The 23095-nt window shown below is 36.4% G+C and overlaps 3 protein-coding genes across 3 annotated transcripts in view; 1 reads left to right on the forward strand and 2 right to left on the reverse strand.

The window, feature by feature from the left end:
* The window catches only part of LOC127168555 (uncharacterized), a 280503-nt gene that overhangs the window by 175210 nt on the left and 82198 nt on the right, over positions 1 to 23095 (reverse strand). The gene's annotated exons all lie outside the window — the stretch shown is intronic.
* Positions 12 to 6422, reverse strand: cdt1 (chromatin licensing and DNA replication factor 1). The gene is made up of 10 exons (XM_051115334.1): positions 5793 to 6422; positions 5238 to 5387; positions 4916 to 5151; positions 4159 to 4353; positions 3901 to 4046; positions 3554 to 3654; positions 3247 to 3435; positions 2763 to 2906; positions 715 to 916; positions 12 to 175 (listed from the first exon to the last, which is right to left on the reverse strand). The coding sequence occupies exons 1-10, from the start codon at positions 6297 to 6299 to the stop codon at positions 12 to 14; spliced, it is 2034 nt and encodes a 677-aa protein (XP_050971291.1). The 5' UTR covers positions 6300 to 6422.
* piezo1 (piezo-type mechanosensitive ion channel component 1) overlaps positions 9437 to 23095 on the forward strand; it is a 119484-nt gene continuing 105825 nt past the window's right edge. Inside the window, exon 1 of the mRNA XM_051115327.1 lies at positions 9437 to 10044. Coding sequence (XP_050971284.1) covers positions 9981 to 10044 — 64 coding nt within the window. The 5' untranslated portion in view covers positions 9437 to 9980. The remainder of the gene's footprint in view (positions 10045 to 23095) is intronic.

The following is a 23095-nucleotide window of genomic DNA, read 5'->3' on the forward strand; positions in this document are numbered from 1 at the left end:
TTTGAAATTCCTCAAACACGCTCTTCTTCCTTCATCTTTTGGTTCAGTTTGTCCAGCACAATGTTCAGATCCATAGTCTTATTCAGCTTTAGGTACATATCCTTTCTGATTGGATGTACTGTTAGCCATGCAGGTGTCAACTCGGCCAGCAGGCGCAGATGTTTCTCCATTTCATCTAAATTAAAAAAGATTTAAGGAAAAAGATAATAATATGAAATGATTATGAAAACCACTTTTTAAGAACTAAAACTAGTTAATAATATAAAAAATAAAATGTTCTGAATCTTTGTGCACTCATCACAATTAGCGATCAAACTTAAAAGGAATAGTCCATTCAGGATGTAGATTAGTTTCTTAATCAGAACAATTTTGGAGACATTTTGGTCATACGTAACTTCAATTGATTGTGACTTTTTGTCAGCCATTTGAACCCAATCTGAAGGCACACACTGACTGCACAGAATCTGTTGGTGAGCAAGTGATGTAACGCTAAAATTTAGATGAAGAAACACTCATCTACATCTTGGATAATCTAAGGGCGAGGACATTTTTTGCATAATTTTTGGGTAAACTATTCCTTTAATGTGAGGAAGACTGTGTGTGGTGTGAAGTTGCTCTCAAATAATGTCTTAAAAGGCAGCTCAGTAGGTTTTAAAACAACTATGGTCTCAGATAAAAACCTGAGGTGGGAAAACAGCAAACATCTGTACTAACCAGAACTGAGAGGAGATCGGTAACTAGCGATCATGCGGTTGCAGGCGAGCTCCATGATGAGGGCCGGCTTTTTTTCTGCTACAAATACATTTCGCAAGATTCTGGCCAACTCTGGCAGCCGTGACATCATCGACAGGCGCTGTTCCTGCTGTGGGTTCCGTGTCATAGTGGCATGCAGTTTCTGAGCCTCTTTAGCACGAATCTGAATCAGAGAGAAGAAGAAAGAAAGAAAAAAAGAAAAAAAAAAAAGAAAGTTGATAAGATTTTTACCATTTCATAGCATTTGGGACTGAAAACTACTGTGTGCGACTACGGAAAAAAAAATATATATATATTTTTTATTATTTATTTATGGGCACTAGAGCGACTGACCTGATCAGATTTGTGTTTTGTGCTCAGGGGAGTGTCGAACGTTTCTACTTAAGCTTTTTTGTAGGGTTGAGTAATGGAAGATAGATATCTTTTGATTCCTTGAACAATGTTACTCAGAATTCATTCACTGCTCAAAAAACCTGCTTTGTTCAGTGCCAAGTTCTGTAAGCACATGAATCCTCTAATTATAACAAATAAAGAGATTCACTGTGCAGTATAGAGAGCTTCGTTGATAATGGAACTTCATGAGATCACAAACTAAGGAGATTGACAACTTTTGTTGATTTTAAGGGAGTTTGCAAATGTGGTACTGATTCAATACAACAGTTCAATAAACAAGTTGTTAATATTAAGTGACTTACACTGTCTGACTAGAACACTATTGTCTGATTTTGCTCCATTTCATCAAGAATGGTTTCAAACAGTCACAGCTGTGACTCTCTAAAAGCAAACACAGCGGTGTTTAGTTTATGAATGAGCGTGCATTTTTTAAACGAATCTAGTGAGTCAGTGATTCATGATTACCCATTCATAAAGACAGTCACTTGCTTAATTTCCTGAATGTATCAGCCTTTCAAACGAATCAATTATATGAATGATCTAGTGATTTTAGTTTTTAGACTTTCATGAAACCCTGGACTACTTTTTCTGAGATTTTAGCAGAGGTGTTTGTGTTGCACATCATAAATGTTAACATCATTACAATGTTAACATCCATTAATTTGAACTGTTGGAGAAAACTTGTTAATTTTGACCTTTTTTTGCACCATTTTCATCTTTCAGGTTTAAAATCTACATTGTGCGGATGTCAGTTTGTGACGTGGCAACGGACTATAGTACTTCGATGACACGTTGGGGTCTCAATTATTCAGGAGGCTGCGTTTTCTTATCCTAGGAGAAGACTCTTTGCCTAATTATTCATGACAGCGTGTCGATTTGCTATGACAGACGCTATGAGACTGCATATAATATTAACTGAGAGAAACGTTCATGGATTGAAGGAGTGTGTTTGTTTTTGTTTGTTTTGTAAGAGTTCGGCACAAACGCGATTAGTTCATAGAGAGTGTAATGCGGTTTTTACAACTCCTTGACGCAACCCATCAAAAGGATTAGAAACTGCAAAATAAGCCTTAAAAGTTTAGAGGTGCAACAGCGTGTTCATATGTTTGAGTGCAAATGGCTGTGCATTTGTGTTGTTAACTCAATGGGAACAAAATGAAACTGAACCCTTAGTTGACTCTCTCCCCTCTTCCCCCTCCGTGCAACGCCGCACCACGCCCACTTTTGCAGCATTTAAAACTGTGGTGAGAACTAACCAGTGCTGAAACAGTTTCATGACCCTTTAAAAATATAATTTCAGTTATTTAAATCACTTAATGTTTCTATATTCAAAAATGTAGATTTAAAACGATCTCAACATTTATGAATTTAATTGCACTCATACCACCTCTGAGCCTGGTTAAACATCTAAAAATTACACTTACAAGCCACTGTGCCACCTCTGCACTTTAAGAAGTCAAATATCACCTCGTAGTGGGAAGGCAAATTTTTTTTAATTAATTTTTGATCAGACGGCACTCCTGAATCTTTTGACTGTGAGCACAAGTGCTCCTAAAAAGAAAGAGCAAGCGTAAAGCCCTGAATGTATTATGAAAAAAAATATGTTTTTGACTCACCCTCTCCAGCAATGATTGAGAAACTCCTTTAAGGGCACTGGGTGTTTCTGCTGGCGTCACAACAGGTTTTTCTGAGGTCTCTGGCTCCTTAGAACATGCCGTTTCTGCTGTTTTTAAGGCCATGTTAGCCAAGGCTTTCTCCATCTAGAAAGATGACAACCCACAAGTGTCAGTGATTTATAAATCGTCACCAATCAACTTGTTTTTGAATGAAATGGCATTTTTACAGACTTGAAAACATGACTTTAAATATGTTTTGTGGCATGAATAAATGTGGCCTAAAACTACAGTTTAGTCTTACATAGCCATTTCTTTAAAAATAAATAAATAAAGAAACAAAAATTAAAATAAAATAAAATAATAATTAAAAATTTATCACATAAGATTTATCATCATCCTGCACATACTTGTTACTGATCCATACTGAAAAGGGGGATCCATAATTCCCCCAAAGAGCACAAAAACAAGATTAAAAAGTGCTCACCTTTGGTGTCATGAGAGCACGAGCTTTGTCCAACACTTCCTGAGCTGAGGTCAGTTTTTCAGTTTGGGGAGGCTGAGGCAAATCACTTGGCTTGATACTGGGAACCTCATCCACGTTGAATCTTGGATGCCAGCGGGAAAGTTTATCATCAGGGACGACAATGGGAGGGTTTAGGGAAGCCAGGAACGCCTGTATCCAACAAGACAATTAGAATGTACAAAAAAAAAAAAACAAACCTCAAAAACTCAAACTATTCTAGGTTTAGGAAATGCAAACAAAAGTACTTTGAGCCAAATCCTGCACTTACCTTGTGGTGTCCCTTCACGATTTCAACCAGATTTTGATGAAAAATGTGCCTTCTTTCCAAAAGACGAGAGGCTGACAACACTGGACGAGCACCGTTAAATTCTAGAGACAGAAACAGAAATTTTTGTTACTAAAAATTAAAAGACATTACGATTTTATTTCACTTAAGTGACAGAAAAACTCTCAAAGCTGCCCTTTTGTGCTTATTACATGTATGGGAAGATGGTTTGTGCACATTTTGTTCCCAAATTTATCTTAAAGGCAACTCGTACTAAGAGCAAATTCAGAGTTTAATGCAATAACGTTACATATTATTCACTGTAATGTTACCATTCCTAGAGTTTTTACCTTCATCAATGACTGGCTCCACCGTGAGCTGATAGCTGGACCTTTTTGCAGTGGCACTGAAAGAGGGAATGTTTTTCTCCTGACGAAAAGTGTAGGCAGAAGGGTACACAGCCTTTATCTGCCCAAGATGGTTCTCTTCAAAACGCCTGTGAAGAAAGCAAAAAATATGATTACCTTTGATAAGACTGACCACACTGTTATCCAGCAGCCTGACTGGCACATAAACATTTTAGCATAGGGTTTCATTCAGCCTCTTACTTGCGCATCATATCTTGAACCCCTTGCTTGACCTTGGCGAAAGTGACCGTCTCAGAGCGGTTGAACAGCATCCCGACTATGGTGTCCGTGCTGCGAAACATCTCAGCTAGAACTTTGTATTGGTAGGGCAGAGTAAGACCAGGCGGCACATCTTGGGCTAGAGTGTGGTAACGCTGATAAGCTGGGAGCTTCTCTCTGAAACAGAGAGATAGAAATTCAGAGGTTAAAATTTAAAAGACCAACACAAAGCATGTCCAGGGTATTTGCAGTATTTTTAAAAAACAAACAGAGAACTTTGAGACCTGCACAATATTAAATCCATGTCCATGCAAAATTAAAAAAAAAAAAAAAAAAAGGATAAACGCACGTTTAAAATACTGATGTTTTATTCAATATACACATATGTATCAAGACTGATGTGTGTAACAGTATATAAATACACCAAAATTAGAAGCTGATTGATATTATTGTGTCAGAAAAGTCCAATAATGTGTTTAAGGAAAGGCAATGAACAAATTATAGTGCCAAAACCAGTAAAACGTAAGATATTTAAAGCATTGATAATAAACGGATCATGAAGACTTAAAAGACCCAGGGGAACCCTAAACTCATCATAACAGATTAATAAAGCAAAACTTTTAAATGATTTTAAAAAGTCTAACAGGTAAAGTACATACAATCACATAAAATGAGAACTCCAATTTTGAAGTTACTTTTAGTGACCGAAAACAATGGCTCACTGGCTAGCAAACCTCACCTTTCCTCTGGTTCAGGCTCAGCCTGTGCCTCAGTAGCTTTAGCATCCTCCACAACTCGCTCTGCCTTTCTTTGCTGAACTTTGGCGGAGATCTCCCGGGCCGCATCGAGCCTCGCTTTCAGCTCCGCTAGTGCCGTCACGGGGGCAGGTGAGGGAGTCGTCACCGTTTCAGACTGTCCTTTCAGTTTTTGCAGCTTGGACTTCAATGCTGCCACATCCTCTCTTGTAAATGTTTTCTGAAAGAACAAAAGAAACTTGATTAATGACAGGCTCACAAACACCAGGAGGTTCCTGCACAGGTGTGACAACTCCCATGCGTTACCTTGCTCTTGGTTGTCCGTTTGGGCTTATCGTCTCCACTCGTTTTGTTTACAGGGGAGCTATTTGCATTATGATTAACAGTATTTTTGGACTCCTTGCTGGCAGTTTGTTGGGGTGCCTGAGGGGTGCTGTTAGCCAAGGGCTCATTGGTCTACATTAAAATAAGACAGACTGGGTTAGTAGTCATTAAACAACCAAACACACACAAATGCATTCACAGAACAGTGGCCTGTTGCATATACTGCTTAAACTAGTCTTATAAGTTAGTTATTTACATTTTCTACAAGACTGGTCTTAAATTTTTAAACTCAATTAAATAAAACGTTGACTGGTGTAAGTTAAATCAGTAATAGTTAGACCGATTACCGCTTTGTTAATGGCTAGTTAGTCAAACTAGTTAAGAAGACACGGTCGTAACATGGTGACTACGTTTATGCAAATGACACCAAAACACAAAAAGTTAGTCTACTAAAACATTATACACTTTCAAGAAAAAAAAAAGAAAGTCCTAAGAATAAAAGCGTCCTGTGTGAATTCGCCATTATGCGATATGTACCTGTTCTTTGTCGTCATTTCTCAGAAGATCGAGCTTCTTCCTCGCAGTCTTTTGAACCGCGGGCTGCTCTGGTGAAGTTCTGCAGTTCTGACTCGCATTGACCCTCAAACGCTTCTTGGCGCTGCTGTGCTGTTCGGTTGTGGACGGGAAAAGCACCGAACACACATCAAACTCCGCCGAGGTCCGTTTTGGAGTTCGGGGACTCGCCGTTAAACCTTTATTACTTACATCCCGTAGGTCAGTCACGGTATCTGCAGTTTGTGCAGATAAAGCCTCATCGATGACTTTGAGGAACTCCTGTTGAACTTGTTTTTGCGGCTCTGGTGTGGTTGGAGCCCGCGTCGTTTTACGTGAAGAGCGTGCAGCTCTGGACGATGTCTTTGGTTTAGTTATCACCGCTGATTCCACAACATCTGCTGACACTTTTTGTCCCTTGGACCGTAGAGATTGAGCAACACCACCTTTCTTACTCTGTGCAAAATAATCGGTAACCCGAGCTTGAGCCATTCTTCGGTTTGAATAAGGTTCCTGCACCTCTCGATGGCGTGCAGTAGTTGTTGTTGTCCCACCGGAACTTCCCTTGCACAGTCTTCCTAGACTAACTTTCGCGCGAAATCGGACCACGTGACTTATGTAGACAGAGCTTGGCTTTTAACCACGCCCCGCATCCATTGATCAAACACTAGATTCACATAACTGACTGTCAGTAAGAGTTATAATACATTAACCTGGACTACTTAAGTAGCATGGGTATATTTGTAGCAGTAGCCAATAATACATTGTGTGGGTCAAAATGATCGATTTTTCTTTTATGCCAAAAATCATTATGTTCCACAAAGATATTTTGTAAATTTCCTAGCGTAAATATATCAAAACCTAATTTTTGATTAGTAATATGCATTTTTTTCTGATTCCAGATTTTCAAATAGTTGTGTATATATACATCTCAATGGAAAGCTTATTTATTCAGGTTTCAGATTTAGATTATATCTAAATAATAATAATAAAAAAAAGACCCTTATGACTGGTTTTGTGGCCTAGGGTCACAAATTAGGTGTTATATCCACATTTAATAAAAAACAGAGAAATAATAATTTATAAATAATAAAATAATTTATGTAATTGGTTTTGGCTTTTATTTTTATAGAACACTTTTTTTTTCTATATTTTAGAGCTTTTAGTGTGATTGGGTCATGGAATGAATTGGATTGTTCCTTCTATTGTATTGTAAATGAGCAGTTTTCAAGATAAATCAATCATCTTCGAGGTCAAAGCACCGCAACCCATTTAACAAAAAGTGTGACTGACACAACAGTTGTATCAGCTTTTTGTGTACAGCTGCTAAATGCAAATAAGTTTCTAATTTACTGACAGTATGCATGTTAAAACATGAAAATTGCGTTAACATTAAAACATACAAAAGTATTAAAAACCTTAAAATATTATGCACCTATTCATAAGTATAGACTCACTGCTTTTCCATGTGTTTTGGTTTCAGCTGGAAAATCTTAATCCATTCATTTCAAAAGAGTGGATTAAATGAATTGTTTTAACCCTGTAAAGCCTGACATGAAATAATAATCATTTTGGAAAAAAAAAAAATACATTTTTTGTTAAAAAAATAAAGCAGTTGATTTACCCATTAGCTAAAATATTTTGTTAAGTATCATATTTGATATCAGGCTGTTATGGCTCATATAGTATGATATGGGAGACTATGTTACTCATACCTAAGGACACAAACAAAGACAAAAATAAGATGAAATTCTAATAACTTGCAATGTAAATCTATGAGATCTATATAACAGTACAGCAGACATCTCACATAAAATAAATATCAGTTGTCACTCTATATCTTCCTATAATATGTCTTGGTAAGATGATATTTAAGAAAAACCTAGTTTAAAAGAAAATTTAAACAATATGTCCAAAAACAACAAACTCATGTGAGGGTAAATGCAATCTTAAAACACACAATGTGTTAAATATCAAGACATGTTTTATTCAGTAAATACATGTACTGAAAAGAGTTTATGTACCAGTGTTTCAATGTATATGGACTAGGAATTGATCTGTACTGGATTTTTCTGACATTATAATAATGAGTTTAAGGAAAGGCACATTATATTGCCAATACTACTATATATCTCCCAGTTCGGCCTAGCTATATGTTTTTGTAGGATGAGAGATTGGATGAGATTATGACAGAAAGCCCAAAAGCCTATATGTGACCTTGGACCACAAAACCAGTCTTAAGTAGCCAAAAATACATTGTATGGGTCAAAATTATCAATTTTTGTCAAAAAGTAAAAATCATGTGGCATGAAGATATTTTGTAAATGTCCTTCCGTAAATATATCAAAACTTAATTTTATATTAGTAATTGCATTGGTAAGAACTTCATTTGGACAGCTTTAAAGGTGATATTCTCAATATTTTGATTTTTTTTTTTTTTCATCCTCAGATTCCAGTTTTTCAAATAGTTGTATCTCGGCCAAATATTGTCCTATCCTAACAAACCATACATTAATGGAAAGCTTATTTAAGAAAAATGAAAATAAAAAGAAAATGGAATAAATAACTTTATAACTGGTTTTGTGGTCCAGGGTCACATATACTAATGTAAAATATAGTTTATTATTTAATAAAGAAAAATGTAAAAACAATCAAATTGAACATTAAAAGGCAAATAAACTAATAAAAGTTACTATCATATTATACAAACCAAGACTGCTTATAATTTTTGAAATGTTACAACATTAGTTACATATCAACATATACATCTGGCAGGCATGTTTTTCCAAAATGATCTTCACGGCATCCCCTGTATAGATTTTATTAACAGATCAGAATAGATTTTTATCAGTTCAGATTTTCAGTGGTAATCAAACCTTGGCGTCGCTAGCGCCATGCTCTGCTGTGTATAATTATTTAGTTGTAAGTAATTAGACAGTTGAGAATCATCTGACAAAAATTATGGTGGGAAAAACCAGGCAAACTAAAACCATATTCATCCTGTCGAAAGATAAATCGCCCATGAGACGTTACTCAAAACCACCACTAGATGGAGACAGTATAAAAGATATACAGACAATGCCTGCCAGCAATGACACCCACCACGGGTGTGCTAAATGAAATTATCAGTCAAATAATTAATTTGTGTATTTCGAAGGAACGCGTTGCAAGTGGAGAACATCAGCATACACACACTGTTTCGCCGCACTGAACTGACACCTAGAATAAAAGTGTAAAAGAAGTAACCACATTTAAGGCACGTGCACGTTACACCACTGCACATGCTCAGAAACGTAAACGGCACAGTGTTTTATTCACACTTGGTGTTGTTTTTATGGTGTTATTTAGAGGCATATACACAAGTTAGAGCACATAATACAGTAAATAGTCTTGACTGTCTTTGGCTTGTCTGTCATTAGCCTACTAAATTAAAATAAAGACGGACTCGTTAATCATGAACCAAATGTCTGAAATAACAAAAAAGGTCTGTATAACTGGTTTTCCTATACTTTGGAAGTTGAAAGGCCATAATTCTGTGGGTGACACATTGTTTGGCTGCTCAGGCAGCGCGCTGCACGAGTCGTATTTCTCAGTTGAAAGTGACGTTACTCGTTTGGCAGAAGTTATCTATCGTCAGAAGTGGGAGTTACTTTCAACTAACTGTTGGGACGCAGCACGGACTACATACACAAACAGAACAAACTCTCTTTATGAGTTTTGTGTCATTGTATAACAGTTTGTGGACATATCCTGGTGAAGTCGGAGCAGATTAATGCCAGAACGGAAGAAAGACTGAAGAAAAGTTTAACAAACGACGGGACGGTGAATCACATTTTCCATGAAGATGTACAATGAATTATCGACTCATAATGCAGCTTTTTGAGCTTTGTATCGAAACAATCAAACGCGGCGTCTGAAGAAAAATTTCGTTCATTTGTATATTTAAGAACGCTTTACAGATTACCTTGGCTAATAGTGATATTTCAGGATTTTAATCGATGCTGTCAGGAGTTTTTAGTCGTTAAACTGATTAGAAGCGAAATTTTAGTGCAGATAAATTAGTAAACAAAATCGAGATACTATATTTGCGCCATGTAGCTTTTTTTCCACGATTCTAAGATGGTTGTGGTGTGGATTTGTGTCGTGGGAGGAATGTGAGTGGAATTGTCGCTCATGGAGCTTCAGGTGGTGTGCGGATTGCTCTACTGCTGCCTGCTGCCCATCTTTTTACTGGCAGGTAAGACCTCAACACGTATTCGATCCACCCTGTACACAAGTTTGAATTAAATCCCTAATAACAATTCACTTTTTTGAGTTACCTTGCCATAACAATTTAGTAAGAGTAAACCAGATGAAAAAGTAGAAATTTACTTTGAACACTAATGCCAAGTTCTTCAAAAAACATTTCATGTTTCTTTGTGTCCATGTTAGTTTCAGACATGTTAAAACGCTTATATTGTTTTATAGCCTATATACAAACAACACGATTCACTGGCTCCAGAAATGTCACGTGGTGTAACCATTAAACCTCTGAAACATTTCTAACACATTGAATACACTTCTGTATAGGCCTAACATAAGTTTTAAGTAAAAAAAAAATAAAAAAAATAATAATAGATAGATAGATGGATAGGTCGGTAGGTGTGTCATGTCAGCTACCTATAGCTTTTTACAATCCAATCACATGATAACAGGAGTTTCACTCTTGCACATCAGCTTCATTCCTTGAATGTGTACTGCAGACTGCAGTGGGTGATCTCACCTCATTCAGGTGTTTGTTTAGCAGACACGCCCGAGCAGCTCACTTCCTCTGGGCCTAAACTTATTTAAGGATGCATCATGCATTCCTGCTGCCTGGATTGCAACTCACATCTGTTTTCTTTCTCAGACCTGTTTTACTGTCTTCGCCCACAGTTCGTTTTCTGCATCATTTGCTTGCATTCTACCAAGAACAAATACTTTCATGCTTGTTGTGTTAAAGCCTCACCTCCAGTGAAGAGTCTAATTATGGGTTTTCACACTTGAAATTGTTAACCCAAGGTCATAGTTCTTACTGGGTTGCTAATTAATCCTGTAATGTGTAATCTCTGGGTTAACATTCTTATTTTCAGATTTACAACATTAAAAATATTATGCTACATGAACAAGTCTGGCATGTACCATTGGCCCTACCATGAAATATTGGCTTGGCTGTATGCCCTGTATCTGTGCACATGACACTTCAGTAAATGATAAATGTATATAACACAACCACAAGTCTGTGAAAACATCTTAAAATCAATTTAATCCAGTGGTCTAGACTCAATTCTACATCTAAACAGATTTTAGAACACTAGGCTTTGTATGATTTGTAAATAGTTACAGAAGAAAATGCAGAAATGTGCTGATTTGCTAGGAGATGCATGACAAATAAAAACAATGTGTTTTAAAACTGGCTCAAAACATGAAACAAGTTTCACATCCGTTGACTGGATGAAATCATAGTTTGAGGCTGTCATACACTACCCAATTTTCTGTGAAATTTGTCAGCTCTGACTAACCAGAATCTGCAGACTGGCTCTGACTTTCAGAAACAATCATCAACTCATCTAGATTGCAAATTAGGGCAAAAATCTGGGCAAAATTTGTGTAGTGTATTCCAGCCTTTAAGCTCACACTGCTTTTGGGAAACGCAGCCCTGATCAATTCCAAGTGGATAAATAGAATTGGATTTCACATTAAAGAAGAAAAATGGGCTGTGAATGTCTTTTTTACTGACTGTTTTTCTCGTATATTAAAACTAAACAGCACATGCAAGGATATTTAATTAAACAATCATCATTTACTTCATAACTGTATGTCTTGCCTAATAGTTTGTTAAACAAACATCTCTTAACTATATATGTTTAGTAACATTTTGTTGTTAGTACTATAGTTAAATCTGTGCTATAAGTATGAAACCTTGACATTAACATTAGCACAGGGTTAAGCGTAGTGTAAAAAAAGCCTCTGTTTGCTGTTGGGGCAGACAGGTTTCTATATTTAACATTTCTCCCCTGACTGTTAAAAAAAAAAAAAAAACACAGGAGAAAGTTACAGGCTGGAATCCTGCCATGTTTCATAAACCGAACGTATAAAACTATACCAGGCAGATGAAGATTAGCCAGAGGCACTGACTGTTGACAGGATATTGTTTGAACGTGTGGTTTCTCGTGTCATGTGGGACTCATGTGGTACACAGGAAGAATCATAACGTGCAGTGAACGTCTCGAGTTCTCCTCAGACTCACGCATGTGGTCAACCAGATTTCTTAAGCTCTCCACGTGGTTTTCACTAGCGACCGTTTAACTATTCACACCTGCGTGTAAACAATCATTTATTATTTTAACCCTAATAGGAAGCAGCTAGAACAGATTTTGGCTTTATTTCTTCTCAATGGATCTATTGCATGTTCTTCTACTTCAAAGTAGGGCAACCACACAACTTGGGTGTGTTAGCAGCACATGCTACCACGCTAACCAGTGTGCTGTCACAACACAAAGCCTCAAATGCACCCCTAAGGAAACTGCCATGCCTGAATTTGGCCTGAGGCTGGAAAGTGTGCATCACCGAAAGGTTTTAAGAGTCCTGAGATGGCTCTTGCCTTCCAGTATGCCTCTCACTTTGGACCTTTTATACCTGCTCAAGGGATCTGTGCTGTTTTACCACCAGATCTGAAAGTGAAAAAGACAACCACACAAAAAATCAAATCCTTATTCATATAGAGTTGGTTCAGTCCAGGGGTACTTTAGGCCTGGGAAAACTATCAAATATGTCATACTTAAAGTACTGTACATGTCCACTGATGTGGATTGACATCAGAGCAAGGACAAACTTATCAAAAAGCCAAGAATTGCTCAACTTGAAACTGAAAAACACAATTTGCTGATTTTGCTGGATCCAGTGCTTAAAGGAGTAGTTCACTTTCAGAACAAAAATGTACAGATAATGTACTCACCCCCTTGTCATCCAAGATGTTCATGTCTTTCTTTCTTCAGTCGTAAAGAAATTGTTTTTTGAGGAAAACATTTCAGGATTACTCTCCATATAATGGACTTCTATGGTGCCCCTAAGTTTGAACTTGCAAAATGCAGTTTAAATGCAGCTTCAAAGAGCTCTAAACGATCTCAGGTGAGAAAAAAAATGGTCTTATCTAGTGAAATGATCAGTTATTTTCTGAAAATCTTATTTTCTCCTCCAACTTTAAAATCGTCCTACATCGCGGTTTTACCTTTTTTTGTAAACGGCGTTTGACCTTCTTTGCATGTTCACTTTGTAAACACTGGGTTTGTACTTCTGCAGTGATGTATGCAGTGACGATTTTGAAGTTGGAGGAGAAAATGAGATGGGAGTTTTTTGACACCCAAACTGTCATGAACCAGAATACACAGAGTTCACACAGAGCTAGACTAGATGAGTGTTTGCGGTTAAAAAGTATATAAATTGTATTTTTTTTTTTTAGAAAATATCCGATCGTTTCGCTGTGATCATTTAGAGTGCTTTGAAGCTGCATTTAAACTGCAGTTCAGACTCGGGGGGGGGACGATAGAAGTGTATGGAGAGAAATCCTGAAATGTTTCCTTCAAAAACATAATTTCTTTACGACTGAAGAAAGAAAGACATGAACATCTTGGATGACAAGGGGGTGAGTACATTACCTGTGAATTTTTAGTTCTGAAAGTGAACTACTCCTTTAAAAAACAGCTAAATAGCACTATATTTAATTCAGTTTTGAAATACATTTTGCACACTTTCATTGTAATTGTGGCTCAATGTAAAAATAATATGATCTGTCAGTCATAGCAACATTATTATTTTAACTCATCATAATAATTGAAACAATTTCAACTTCATTTATTTTTTAAAGTTGAACAAGATTTAACTAGGCAAGATTTCACAAAATTAGCTAAAATACTTGTACAGCCAATTTGATTATACTAAATTAAAATAAAGGCATCAACTGAACTTAAGATTTAAATTTATTTGCTTATTTATTTTCCATTGTGGGCTTACAAAAAGATTTGATACTATCCTTTGGATAGATAATGCATTTTTGTAATTGTGGTTATAGGCAATATGATGGCTTTATTCACTGTGTATAGAAAGCAGTCATGGACAACCACACTGCTGTACATTTTACACCCCCAAAGCTGCAGGTCCCTTTTGGATTTTAGGCAGGATTGAGTGGGTTCCTTTTGTTCTGCTTTACACCTACTGTTATGCTGCCTTGAAGTTCTCCGGGGAAGTTCCTACTTGTGAAGAATGATAGAAATCAAAATTATGTTTTGATATGAAGTTATTTTGGACTGAATGAGATGAACACATTGGGCTATTTCATTTCTCTGTTTTTCACTTCCTGACACACAGGAAGCTTTTTAGCGCTTCTGCAACAAATAAATGAACAAAAGATGCACATTAGGTGTAATTGATACTGTCTGTGTGTTTTACGGGAATACCCACTCAAGGGAAAAGTACTCTTGTTGCGCAAGCCAGTTGCCTTATAAATCATCCAAATGAGTAATATTTTCTAGCAAGTTTAATCACTCTTCTTCATTGACAGTACACAAACTGCTTATAAACTAAACTATGATGGAAAATCACTATTGGAGTTTATCGAGAATACTAAAGATTATCCACCATGATCCTTTTGTCAAGACATATCCAACTCTGGAAGGTTGGGGCTGAAAGAAGATCCCAAGTTTGCCACTGGCAGGTGTGACATGAATGGAATTTTTACATGTTCGTCTCATTCTGAAATGACTCTGACAAAGCAGTAGGTTGTACAGTGCAATAGTAGGTGTAAATTGTGGCTTACCATTGTAAATGTTACATCCTGTGAGGTTTTAGTAGAGTTAACCAGTAGTAACCAGTCTGCTACTAATTTATAGTGTTCTTTGTCTGTTTGATTACGTCATTAATTGATCTTTACCACACATCTCTGCTATATGTACATCAAGCTACTACTACATATATTGTAAAAATGTCAATTTGGTGTAAAGCTGCTTTGCAACGATATGTATCGTGAAAAGCGCTATACAAATAAATTTGAATTGAATTGAATTGAATAAATAAACTTAACTTGTAGTAGAGGGCTAATTCAGCACACTTTGCCCAAAACCTTTCTAAAACCATAACCACATCAAAAATGTAAGTGCTATTCATCACTTTCAGTTTATCAGCTTTGTGTCTCACAGAGCTCTGCAGATTTGTGGTTCATCTTCTTTAACAATTCATAGAATATTCAAATAGCTTCGGAGAAAGCATCAAATAGGTCTCCAGTCTCCAAAAGTGGTATTTGTGATTAGAAAAGAGGAGATGCTTTTACTTGATATACTTAGGGAAATTCCTAGAAGTGATGGTGCAGTGTGGCACAAGATATTCTTGTCATGACATGTATTGTGTATTGTGTTTGTATTGTATTGTTTGTATTGTGTGTTGTGTTTGTGTATCTTATGTGTACAGTTCCCTAGAAGAACAACATCTGATATACTATTTGGAATGTGATTTAGCCTTCATGGGAAAATCTCATGAAACCTGTCAACCATATCCAGGTCATATTTGGTTCATGATTATATTTTTTTGCAATGTTTACCAAGTTCTTATTACCCCCCCAAAAATCTTATTATTATTAAAGACATTATTATTATTATTATTATTATTGTTATTATTATTATTGTTGTTGTTGTTGTTGTTATTTAAAAACTAGATAAATAAGTAAAATTAAACATTTTACATTGTATAATTATTTTCAATAGTAATAAATTATTATATTATCTTTCGTTATATAATAAATTAATATAATTGTAAACTTCAACTTTCTAGTGAAATATGATCTTGACATTTTTTTATGAGATTCAGTCAGGGTGCACAGATCATTTGTAAAGAGAGGCAGCTGCACTGAAAGTTATATTGAGTCTGGAGTTATTATTGTAATATTTCATTAATGTGTTTTTGCAGATGTAATCAACTGGCTGATTAATAGTTTAGCAAGGTTATGTGATGCAGAAGTGTTTATCAAGAGATCAAACAGTGATTAAATCATTATTGACTCATTCTTGGTCCCTTTGGAAGTTTCCACCAGGTAGTGATTAAGTATGTGTTTATTGTTGCTAATTAGTGGAGATAAATGGGAGGAGATAAATATGCTAATGATTTGCTTTTTTGTTGATTAGAGTGACATAGTATGTCCTCATGCTACATTTTTAAATTTCTTTTCACTTAATAATGTCATAGTGAGGAGGGAAAAAAATCTGTCATCAATTGTGTGACATCATGACTTTAAAGGAGAAGTCCACTTACAGAACAACAGTTTACAAAAATGTACTCACCCCCTTATCATCCAAGATGTTTATGTCTTTCTGTTCTCAGTCGTGAAGAAATTATGTTTTTTGAGGAAAGCATTTCAGGATTTTTCTCCATATAATGGACTTCATTGGTCCCGATTTTGAACCAAATCATGGAGAAAAATCCTGAAATGCTTTCCTCAAAAACCATAATTTCTTCAAAGCTGAAGACAGAAAGACATGAACATCTTGGATGACAAGGGGGTGAGTAAATTATTTGTAAATTGTTGTTATATATATCCAAGACAATGTTTAATGCTTAAGTCTTGCACATCAGGACAGCAAAATTAATATTGTGAAACGGTACAATTTTTAAGAACTGTTTTCTATTTTAATATATATTAAAATATAATCTATTTCTGTGATCATAAAAGCTGAATTTTCAGCAGCCATTAGACAAGTCTTCAGTTTCACATGATCATTCAAAAAAAATGTCTAAATATGCTGATTTGGTGCTTTATTGTAATAAATTGTTATTGGTGCTTTTTTTTTTTTTTTTAAATAATAGTTCTTATTGCTATCATTCCTGCTGCTTAATATGTTGTGGAAACATTATTTTATATTATTTCAAGGATTTAGAAGGATTTAGAGGATTTGGATATAGAAATGTTTGTCTTTTGTTCAGTTTAATGTGTGCTTGCTGAATAAAAGTATTCTTTTCCTTTTTTCCTTTCCAACCTCAAAACTTCGAACAGTAGTGTATCACAAAAATATTAAGCGGCAAAAATAAGTTTTCAGTAATAAGAAATGTTTCTTGACCATCAAATCAGCATATCAGAATAAGAAAATTACATTTGAAAATATATTAAAATAGCAAACAGTTCTTTTGATCTGTAGTATTATATCACAACATTACAGTTTTCACTTTTTAGTCAAATAAATGTTGTCTTGTTGAGCATAAAAGACATTCAGAAACATTTAAAAATTGTAATTATTCCAAACCTTTGACCGGAAGTGTTGATGAACCGTGTCCTCTAACAGAGCAGGAATGCTGCTTCCTCTCTTTTTGCACTGCCGATCAGAGCAATGAAACACCACATACCCGTAAAAACTGATAGATCACCCCTGGCTGGGCTGTTTGTTTTAACATCCTAGACTAGGACGCAATTGAGTAAGCTATGAAGGTATTGCTGTAACCACCCGATGACTGGAAAAGTGACCATTTTCCATCAAAACAGGATGCACGTTGTGCTGATGGAGCGCGGTGGCTCAGGGCTTCCACCAACAATTGAAAGGTCACTCTGTTTAAGGCCCATTGTTACAAGTGAATGAATGTGTGTGTATGTGTGTGTGCAGTCATGTCTGCATGAAACGCTTATGAATATAGCCTGTATAGACCTCCTGAACAGAATGCACATGATTGTTTGTGTTTCCTTTACCTGTGTACAGGACGTCCCACACAGTAATGTAAATATATGTGATAGTGGCGCACACTTACAACTGTGAAACCCATTTGCAGTAATGTATAGCATACAATGAATAGTTAAGATATAAAAAGGCTAAAGTATACATTGGATATCCACGGTCAACGCACTGTCCTCGTGACATACATTTCGTCATCAGGAGTGTCCACAAACGTATGCTTGCACCGGCTCAATTTTTCTGTCCATGCTAAGCTGTATACCAACTTTTCGCAATAGCTGTGTTTACACGCAACTAAATAATTCATTGATAATTGCACTTGATGGCTCAATCAGACTGAAAAGGTTTAGTGTAAACACCTCAATCGATCCAATTGAGTCTGATTCAAATTAAATTTCAATCAGTGAACAGATGGTGTAGACCTCAAATACTCTCAATAGGAAAAAATATATGCATGTAAATGCTTGAACTGTGCTGTTTCCATAAATTTGATTTGTTTCATTTGGATTGATGGAAATAAGAGCAAGTAAACATGCCTACTGTCATTTATTTGTATCTTAGCGAGAACTATTTCAAAACTGATGGAATATGGCGAAACTTTTGCAGTTCATTTTCCTTGGCCGTTGTACAAACATATGGAACCTAATCGCTCCTATGAATTGTAGCTGTATCTATGCTATTTTACAAAAATTCCAACTAGGGGTTGACCGATATGTGTTTTTCAGGGCCGATGCCGATACCGATTATTACAGATCAAATGCACCGATAAACGATATTTTGAACTGATATGTGTCAAAATACAAATGTCACATTTTTTGTCAACACAGTAGCTTAGGAAAAGCTGAAAACAAAAATTACATTTGCCATTTAAAATTATAAGCAAAAGAACAAATCCGTTGGCTTGTAGCCATGACGAAATTAAATAACTTTTAACGAAAAAATGTCCCGACGTCGATTTCAGCGTCTCTCCCACAAAGGAAAATATATATAAATACAACAACAAGTAGTAATAGACTAAATGATAGATGTCGGTTTCTTAACAGTAAACTGACCATTTTCTAGTCCAAGCTGAACGTCCTTCAAGGACAGCGCATCCACACTTTGCTCTGCCATGTGCCATCCTCTGTCTGTACAGCCCGCTCTGATGACCATTATGCAAATCCTGTGTGCACAGACCTTGCCAATAAAATGCGCCGCAGTCCATGCGTGCATAACAGTCATGAGCGCAGGCCGTACAGGTGCTCTATAAGAATGAGTAAAGCCAAAGACTAAAGGACAGACATGCTGTTCAGAAAGGATGTCGGGAAAAGGAAATTATTACACCGCCTGCTCCCGTCCAAATTACACCAGAATTACCGACCGCTACCGCGTTTTGTTTGTAAATTTATTCCCGCGTCGCAAAAAATCTGGTCGAGTCCCGCGGGAATGCAGACCTCTAGTATACGGTCCTACTTTTGATTAATTCATCCAAACTTTGATGACTCATCCAAACTTTGAAAAATTCCGTGGCATTTAGTGTTAACAGTATACAGTACATTCCATTTATATGACTGGATTCCGTGATTCCGTCCGTGTTTTCCGCATCCGGGAAATCAAGATAACATTGAGGTGTTTTTGCAACTTCACCGTAAAGGATTGTGAATTACTAAAACACAATCAACTTCTGCTGCTGACTTACCTTTGAGAGACAAGTGATTACTGCCGCACGCTGCACGCAGCTCCAGCAAGCGCGTTCTGTCTGTGTCTTCACTTCCTTCAGCCTTGGAGTTGATTGGTCGGACTCGCGACTTCCAACAAATCTGATGCGCGGTGGGCGGAGACTGCTCTAGGGCACAGAGTGGTGAGCTCTGACAGGCTGCAGAGCGCATTTCAAAATAAATTATTTTTATCGGCAAATCGGTTTTGAAAATAACCGATTCCGATAATCGTGAAAATGCTTAATATCGGTGCCAATAATCGGTAGGGCCGATAATCGGTCGACCTCTAATTCCAACCTTCTTTGGCTACAGACATTGTGGCTGTGCAATTACATAATAATGTTTTTGTGAAGACATGTCTTTTGTGCTGAGTGATGTATTCATTCAGTGTTCAGCCTGAATATTTGGCATTTCTCCATTAGGACAGTGTTTCTGAATTGTACTCCTGGGCCGCCCCTTAGCACCGAATGTCTCCCTTATCTAACACTCCTGATTCAGCTCATTAGTAGAGGGTTCACTGACCTGAATTGGGTGTGTTTGGATATGCTGGGAATGCAGTGGCCACTAGTGCACTGCTTATGCCTAAGTAGTATGTGAATGTGTATGCAGTAACCAACAATAAACAGGGAATGGTGTCTCAGAAATAATTATGAGTTCAGTTTTGTGTAGAAAGAAATGAAAAAAAAAAAATTTAAAATTGCAGTTGATATTACTTCCAGTTAACCTGTCACACTGAAAATGTAAAGACATGCCAAGCATATTGCATTGTGGGATACAGTATCCAAGGCAGCTTATGTTCTGTTGTGTATATAGGTGGTCGTCTGGGTCCTCCAGCCTTTGGGAACATTCCTACTTCACTAGGTCTTTTGTAGGTTAACATAATCAAGTATTCAAAGTAAACATATTTTAATTGACCCTTCGCAAAGACCCGACAAGCCATGGCACTCTGACGCCACACATCATGTTCTCACACAGCGAAAAATACATTGCAAAGCAAAGAAGAAACTGACAACATGGCAACAGACAAGACAGAGCAGGTTACTTTTAGTATGAAAAGAAGTCCCAGCTTTCAAATGTTGTCTTTTTTTTTTTTTTTTTTTAAGAAATTCAAGCAATAAATACCGTTTTGTAGCTCTTTTTTCTTGTGTCGTGACAGATCGCTGTTGCACCTCATTTCAAGCAGTATGTGAACTGATCATCTCTTCCTCTTTACTAGTTATAGCATGACATAAACATGAATGAACATGAGAAGGTGTCTTGTTTCAACCACCGAAAGAAGTCAATACACACCATTTTCAAGTTCAAGTCCACTGACATTAATCTACTCTCAAAAAAAAGATTCTGCATTATGATTGGTAAGATCGCCTGTCAATCAAACTCCTTGCAAAGGGTCAATTGACGTATATAAAATAAGATGCAGCCTGGAATAATCATTACGTAAATCAACAGGATCTTTTCAAAACATTTACCTGATTCTCTCTCTCTCTCTTTTTTTTTTTTTTTGTTTTCGTGAACTACAATCTTATACAAACTTGTCTTATACATGTATGTAAAAAAAAAAAAAAAGAAGAAATCTCAAAAGTCAAGGTAATTCCAGTTCAAAATGACTGAAGGTATAACATTAGTAGACAGTTATTAACTATAAATGTTCTGTAAAAACAATATGAAATATCAGACATACCGTAGTAGTTGTTCACAGGGTTTTTAGTCGATTGCACTGCTTTTTCATTGTTTTTTCTATGTAAGCATAGAAGCTTTTGACTGTTGCGCTTAAGTAAAAAAAGTTTACTCCCATCTTCTTGAAGGTTTTCCCTATTCCACTGGCCACGTCGCATCTTTGTCAACACAAAAACACATTCTGTGTGAATGGCACCTAGCGTTATAGGAGCGTTAATCACGTGCGCCGGTGTGCGGTTGGATGATTCTTTTCTTTTTACTGTTATCATTGCCATATTGTCATTGTGTCTAATTCTAACATTTGGTAATATTTCTATTTCTAAAAAATCAAATTGTGGCAAAGCATTAAATTCAAGTTAATTGATAAAATCAGAAAAATCACACAGCCCTATCAACACTCCTATCTAATTCCAGTATGCAAATATTGAATCTTTTTTTTTGAATACTTTATTGTTATAAATAGGATAATATGTTATAACAGTTGCATTTTTTTTCTTTGTATGCCTTTTTTTTTTTTTTTTCCTTTTAGCCAATTTCTGCCAAGTGGAGCCTGGCTGAAAATATAGCCCAAGCTTTTGCGTTGCCTATAATTAACGTCTGAGAGCTTGTGGCGGTATTTCTCAGCCTGACGGCTGAGACTTTAAAAAGGTACTTGTGATGTTTTTTGAAATTGCAAACAGTTGGTCTGCTCTGCTTTGTGAAAATGTAATTTCGGATGACGAGAAACCAGCTCAGCCCAAGCGTCTGCGTGAGTCTGGAAATTGCCAGATAGGCCTGCTGTATTTAATTTTGCCAAAGTTTCATGTAGAATGTTTTCATATCCCACTCCAGTGTAACTGGCATCTTTTAAAGATGTTCTGTTTTCCATAACTGTGTGGATGGATTTGATCATGATCAAAATGGTTGCTGCATACTTAGAGGTGTTTCATTCACCTTAAAGGCTGATCTTGTAACATAATAAGATCATAACCAGTTGTAACATAACCAGTCACACTGATCCTTTGATAAAGCTTGTGCTGTATGGAGATAGCAGGCCCTACATAATTTTGCTGCCAGAGGTTGATACCATAAAGTCCCAAATCAAACATATATATTTAGTCAGTAAGTACAAGTCTTGTAGCTCAGGCTGTCCTTCCAGTTTTATTGCTGAAGTGGCAGTAAAACATTATCCTGTTTGTGGATTGTGGCCATTAAAAAGGAATTTGCTTCCCGCTGTGGGCAGTATCAGACCAGTAAACAGATAAATGTGGACCGTGCCAGAGGAGCATGGGTGCACTGGAGGCCGACTCTGCCAAATTATGAGGTCTGCACCTGTCATGGTCTTACCAATTTACTTTTTGACCTCCAGAAGCAGACAAGGAACTACAGTCTCACATCGTTTACAATAAAGGAGGAGTAACAGTAAATTTTATGCAGTGTATACAAAAGTAAACTGGATAACTAGTTGTTAATGACATATTTACAATTGCATCAAACATATGTCATACTTGCCTCTTCTTTGGTTGAGGAAATCACAGGGAAAGAGGTATTGACTCATTCGTGTTGCCAGATTTTGTTAAAAAAAAAAAAACAGACAGGAACACAATCATTATATAAATCTAAATAAAGCCAAATGCTTTGTATTGGATACAAGACGAAAAAACATTGCAACATTCTTTGCCACTCACTTCTTTTTAGTAATTACTGATCTTGATTCTTCATGGCCAATTCTGATTGCCAGTGCTTTACAAAAATATGGGCTGATTTTAAAAGCTTTTTTATACAATTATTTATTGCCTTAAGAAATTTATTATTTAAATTAGATTATAATTTCAATATCTGAAGCAAAGACTGAATGGTCTGACAGACTTTGTGAGGTTTGTGAAATTATGCTACATAAAACACCTGGGTACACATGAAAGATAACTTACTCCAGTAATCAGGCACTGTTTATTTATTTATTTAGTTTTTTTCACTCAGTGCATGTCAGAACAGCACGTGAATTAAATGTTTAACTGCAACTGAATGTGCACTGTAGCATGATAGGTCTACTTTATTTCTTCCATAATAGCAGATCGTAGGGATATTTTAATTGGCAAGAATCAAAAGTGTTCATATCGCTTACCCCTAATTGCAGTGCAGTGCAAATCCGGAACAGAGATTGGTTAAAAGAAAACGTTTGGAGCAAAAAATCCGGTTCCGAGTTCCAACG

This window comes from Labeo rohita, chromosome 7 (genome assembly GCF_022985175.1).
Source record: "Labeo rohita strain BAU-BD-2019 chromosome 7, IGBB_LRoh.1.0, whole genome shotgun sequence".
Classification (NCBI taxonomy): Eukaryota; Metazoa; Chordata; class Actinopteri; order Cypriniformes; family Cyprinidae; genus Labeo; species Labeo rohita.